Genomic DNA, 6,000 nt, shown 5'->3' on the forward strand with positions numbered 1-6,000 from the left:
CTTATGGATAGGATATGTAAAGGTGGTTTCCATGGTAACAGGTATAAATTTGGACACTGCTGCCTGGTCTTTCTAAGGTCAAAATTACTGCTTGAGAGGGCTTAGAGATAATCTAGCTGAGTGATTTTCAAGTGGTGTCTGGCAGAGAGGGGCACCTTGAAAGTACCTCAGGCGTTGCTGTTGGCAACAAGAGGACTATGGGGAGCTGTAGGCCCCACCTGTGGCTTCAATCAGATACCACATTAACTTCTCATAATTATATAGGGTTTGTGATAGCTGACAAAAGTCTTCATCAGACACAACTGCCATAGCCCAAGCCTCCCATTTCATAGATTGGGACGTAGAGGCCCAGAGAGAGAAGATGATGAGGCCACAGAGTAAGTTTCTGTCAGAGCTCTCTGGACTCCTGGTTCAGCCCCATGTCCATCATCTCGCACCATGATGTGGCAGGAACTAGAAACCCGAGTCATTGTTCTAAGCCTGAACTATTCTCCTATGCTCTAGCGCAATAGTGTTCAGTCATTCATCCAGCAGTTGTGTGCTGGGCCCTGGGGGGTAGGTGTATCAGTGAACAAGTCCAGTTCTACTTTCCTGGAACTCACAGACATTGCACAGTAATTGACTGTGTGGTGAGCTCTGGGATAGTGTATGACAGGGGCCCCACCAAAGAGGACTTTCCCTAGGAAGTATAAGCTGATGAAGAGCTGTCCCAGCAGAAGTAACAGCTCATGCAAATAGCGTGAGTAGGGAGAGAGCTTGGCAGGGTCAAGAAAGAAGGTCAGAGAGTCTGGAACACAAAGTACATGGGGCCAAGTGGCTCGTGATGAGTCTGCTGAGGAAGGAGTGGCCAATAATAGAGGTTGTGCAAGCACAGTCAGGATTTTGAGGAAGTCACTATGGGCTTAAGCAGGGGCAGGGCATAATAAGATTTACGTTCTAAAAAGATTTTTCTCCTCAACCACTTGTTCTTTCATTTAGCCTTCCATTAGTTTTATTTTTTGTTCAGTGTATTAGTTAAAGTGCTTGAAGAAACTGCTATAATGAAGAGACTCTAAAATACAGTCGTTTGGAGATAGAAGATTATTCTCTTTAGCTTACCAGTTTGAATGTAGGCAGTCCAGAGCTGACGTGGCAGTGCCACAGTATTGGGGACCCAGGCTCCTGTATTGTTGCTCTGCTGTCCTTACTGTGTGGCTTCTGTTTCAGAGACCAAGATGGCTGCTCTAGCTCAGGTCATCACATCTGCCAGCAACTTAAAGGGGTTAAAAGGAAGAGGAGAACACATCCTCTTCCTTTTAAAGGTGTGACCTGGAAATGCACATGTCACTTTCTCACTGCATGGGCTAGAATCTTGTTATATGGCCATACCTAGCTACAGAGGAATGTAGTTTTTAGTGTGGCAGGTATTTATTGGGCATATACTCTGAAGATTTATCTCAAGAGGTGACATTTGAACTGGGCCTTGAAGGTTGAGGAGGCATTTGCTATGTAGAATAAAGGGGGTAGAGCACTTTAGGTATTAGGAAGATGAGAGATCAATTGGGTCATGGACTTTAAGACAAGCAGGACTGGGTTCAGTGGTCAGCTCTGCCAGTTACTAGCTGGGTGGCCTTAGGCAGGGAATTTAACCTCTTTGATCTTTTAATTTTTTTATCTATAAAAACTCATTGTGCATCATGTGTCAGATGTGCTTTGTAAATTGCAAGGCACCGAGCAAATGCGATTTGTTAGGGTTTTTAAAGGTATGTATGTTTCAGGCTCGTTGTGTGTGTTTGTGTGTAAAGAAGAAACATTCCTTCCCTGCCTTTCTCTAATTTTCCTGACTTCCCTAATCAGAAGAGTTCTCAAGGACAGTATCTATATTATTTAGGGCATTTGTAGTTGAAAGTGATAGAAACTCAACTCAAACTCTTAGAAACACGAGAGAGAGAGAGAGAGAGAGAGAGAGAAAGGGAGCGAGATGGGGGTGATGTGAACAAGTGAATGAATGAATGCATTTATTAGCTCATTTAACCAAACAGCAGACAGGACAGGCACTGCAAGGGTAGCTAGAATCAGGGTCTCAACCAGAAAATGTACAACTATCTGTGTCAGTGCCTGTGATGCTTTCTCTCCATCTTTTGTCTCTGCTTTACTCTGTGTTAGGGCTTCATTTTCACCTATTATAAATGGATTTTCTGTGCTTGATAGAAAATCTGGCTATGTCACTAGAAAGCTTTAGGTGGGAAAAATCCCAGAGAAGGGTTTTGATTGGCCTGCATTAGTCACGTACCCAAACCTGAACCAATCATTGAGGTTAGAGGAACGGGATACTGTGATTGGTTCACTCTGGTCATGTGGTCTTATCTATAGCTAGGGTAGATTGGGGCAAGTTCAGCTCTTTTCAAAAGAAGGATGCTGTTCTTTCAGACCAAAGCAACAAGCATTTGATTCTTCAGTGTCTGTTTCTTCTGTTAGCTTTTTTTATTTCAGAAAGAATTCTTGGTGAGTGTTCTTATCTCTCTCCTCTCCAAGGTGTGTGGCTCTGTGGCTGCTGTGGAAGAGCGGCTCAGAGGTCAGGAGACGTCGCTCCCTTGTGGTGGGCTTTCTGAGAGCACAGGCTCTTCCTCCAACATCCCAGAAGAAACGGACGATGTAGACAATTCTAGCCTTGATGCCTCCTTCTCCTTGAGGGCAGCACCCCGGTCTGGGGTTTCTGCTTCGCCTGCCCCCACAGAGGATGGAGAAGGCAGGATGCAGGCCAGCAGGGGAATGCAGGCTGACTCCTCCTCTGAGGCCTGTACCAGTCCAGAGCCTCCCCAGGATGGTAAGTGTGTAGGGGTCTTAATGCTTATACACATTTATATATCCCTGACTCAGCCCATTGTTTATTCCTTCCATCTCCCTTATTCACACATTCATTTGGTTACTCAGCCATTCACCTACCACTTGACTGCACAAAGATAAACCTCTGTCTCTCTCCATCCCCCCATTGTTGTCCATCACCGAGTCCTAGCCATTGATCTAAATATCTCTCGGTCCATCTGCTTCTTTACTTTGCAACCATCCCCCTAACTCAGTGGTCGGCAAACTCATTAGTCAACAAAGCCCAATATCAACAGTACGATTGAAATTTCTTTTGAGAGCCAAATTTTTTAAACTTAAACTTCTTCTAATGCCACTTCTTCAAAATAGACTTGCCCAGGCCGTGGTATTTTGTGGAAGAGCCACACTCAAGGGGCCAAAGAGCTGCAGTTTGCCGACCACTGTGGCCTAACTCATCTAAGCTACTGTCCTCTTGCTAGATGACTGCACGCCTTCTCTTGTCCTCCCTGTTCCACTCTGGCTCCTCGCCAGTCCTTTTTCCAGGAGCCAACCAGAGTGGCTTTTAAAAACAACTCATGTCACTCCTTTGTTGAAGCCATTGTGTAGCTCCCCATTGCACTTAGGGACCAAGTCGAAACTCTTCCTCCAGACCAGCAAGGTCCTGTGTGGTTTGTCCCTGCCCGCTTCTCCATCCTCGCTTCATAATATGAACCCATTCTCGCCAGCTGCTTCCAAAGATACCTTCTATCCAAATATACGAGGCTTCCTTCTGAAATTAAGTTTGGAAAGCCTCTTCAATGCCTTGTCCTCTAGTAAACACAGCTCAATGAATGTCCCAGGCTCTGACCATTCCTATTGCTCCTCCTCCCTTGTGGAAGAAAGAGGAGGAAGAGAGAGGGTGTAAGTGTTCACTCCACCCCCACCCGCTTCCCCAGTGGGGAGGAACATGAGAGCCCCCTCTTCTCTGAAAGTGGGGACAGGTGGCAGGGCTTTCCTGCAAAGGCGGAAATGATGAAAACACTCATTACACTCAGATTCAGAAACCTGATTTAAGTGAGAAACTGTGACCAAGTCTGGCTTTTAAGAATTAGAATAGTAGTACCTATTTCCAAATGTGTGTTGTTCAAGTGGCTCTTTAAAAAAACTTTCTATTGAACATCAACTACAGAGACTTCGTGGAAAATTGAGATCAATGAGGCCAAAAGGAAGCTGATGGAGAATATCCTGCTTTACAAAGAGGAGAAACTGGACAGCATCGAGCTTTTTGGCCCCTGATTACCAGAACACAGCTGAGGACCCTTGTCCTCTATTGGAAAGACAACTGTCAAATCAAGAAAAAGATCTGGGGCAAATCCAAGATCTCCCAGGAACTACAAACCAAACATCAGCCAACCTGGGGGGAAAGGAAACTTCCAATTTCCAGCGTAAGTGAAGGGAGAAGGGACCTCAGCTTTTAGAGAAAGCAAAATCCACGAAGTCCTCTTCCATTCTGGGATTTGTTGGTCAGAGCTGGGTATCATCAGGAGATGAAAGCACAAACCCTGGTACGTGGGCCCAGGATGTGGGCAGGTTCGTGGTTCCGGGGAGGGTGTGACGTCAAGTGCCCCAGCCGATGCTGTTACCCTGTTCTCACCCCTCAACAACTGACAGAGCGTTCTGAATGCTGACGGCACTTTCCAAAGTTAAAATCTCTGGGTCATATTTGCCAACGACCTCCTGCAAGCCTCCGTGACCGGAAAGATTTCCACCTTGTGTCCCAATGCAGTTCTTGACGCATGTCTCAAGGTCTCAAGTTTGACAAAGGCCAGACACCTAGCAAAGGGCTCTGTAGGTTTTCTGCTTTCTTTTTTGTAAGTCTTGCAACCCACAGATATTTATTTAATGTCTATCTACACCTTTATCCTCCTATCCCACTAATGCTAATATTTCTAATGGAACTTTTATTTTGAAAATATGTGTTATTTATAGCTGGATGAAAATCAGAAGAACTGGTTTCATTCTGATTCTGCTGCTAATTAAGTCAATCATGTAATTTCTGGAACCTCAGTTTCCTTATAAGTAATACCTGTTCATTCTCCCTCCCTGGGCTGTTGGGAAGAATAGGTGAGACATAGGTATAGAAGTACTTTGAAAATGCACTTGTCCTGTTTTATAAAATAAAGAAATAAAAAGATATTAAACATCTATTTCTGCCATGTACCTAATGTTTATGCAGTGGGTATATTTCTGAAAAGTCATGTTGCAGATTTTTTTGTGAAACAAATTCTCTTTTATATTCAGTGTGCCCTATTTTAAATAATCCTACTATAGTGATCTTTTTCCCTTTTATTTTTATAAAATAAATATACATTGATAAAGTCAACCAGTATCTTGTCATTAGTTTTGTGTCCAGATGAACTTGGAGAAGTCACTCTGCATCCATTAGCCGGGGTATCGTGGGGTAGCTAAGAGATTTCTGGGTGCTTGCTGTAAATGCTGGCTGTTAATAGCTGTGTCATCTTGGGCTAAGTTAGGGCATTACTTGAGCCTCTGTTTCATCTATACCATGGGGAGAATAAAAAGTACCTGTTTCATAGGTCTACTGTCAGAGCAAGGGTCAGATTCTGGCTGGTGTAAGCATTCAACAGCCCCCCCGCAACGTCAGCTTTGTACTGATATGTAAAAAGCCAGGTGGGTGCCAGCCCAGGTGGACAGTGATCTGTACTGACACCCCTGTCTTAAGCTCTGGTGCCATGTGAAAAGCACCTTACAGTTATGAGCAGGGTATTTACAGGGCTCTGAGCAATAGAGGGCAGATGCTAATAGGATACTGGTTATCCAGATATACTTGCATTTCTAGACTCGGGCTTCATATATTTCTGGAGAGATTCATTGAGAATCTGATTAAAGCGGCAGACCTCCCTTTAGCAAGCTGTAAAGACATACACATACATTATCAATTATGTGTATTAATTATGTGTAGTAATTCCAGGGGTTCTTGGGCACCACAATGCCTTTCCATGAATCCCCATGGAATTTGGCCTGACGTTTTAAAGATGAATATGACCAGAAAATCCAAACAGTACAAAAGGTCACCTGGTGGAAAGGAAGCCGTTTAACCACTTGGAACTTAGTCTCTCATTTCTTCTCCCCAAAGGCAAACACTGTTACTAACTTATTACTAGTTCCAGAGATGATTAAAAAAAAACTTTCTAT

At 44.0% G+C, this 6,000-nt stretch overlaps 1 protein-coding gene across 2 annotated transcripts in view; it reads left to right on the forward strand.

Moving 5' to 3' along the window:
* The window catches only part of IRAK2 (interleukin 1 receptor associated kinase 2), a 61,266-nt gene extending 56,101 nt beyond the window's left edge, over positions 1-5,165 (forward strand). Inside the window, exons 12-13 of one of the 2 annotated variants that reach the window (XM_080673217.1) lie at positions 2,515-2,806; positions 3,974-5,165. In XM_080673217.1, the coding sequence (XP_080529343.1) occupies positions 2,515-2,806; positions 3,974-4,080 (399 nt within the window). In that variant the 3' untranslated portion in view covers positions 4,081-5,165. The remainder of the gene's footprint in view (positions 1-2,514; positions 2,807-3,973) is intronic. The other variant, XM_080673218.1, reaches the window with a different exon arrangement.
* The last annotated feature ends 835 nt before the right edge of the window (positions 5,166-6,000 follow it).

This window comes from Plecotus auritus (genome assembly GCF_963455305.1).
Source record: "Plecotus auritus genome assembly, chromosome: 6".
Lineage (NCBI taxonomy): Eukaryota > Metazoa > Chordata > Mammalia > Chiroptera > Vespertilionidae > Plecotus > Plecotus auritus.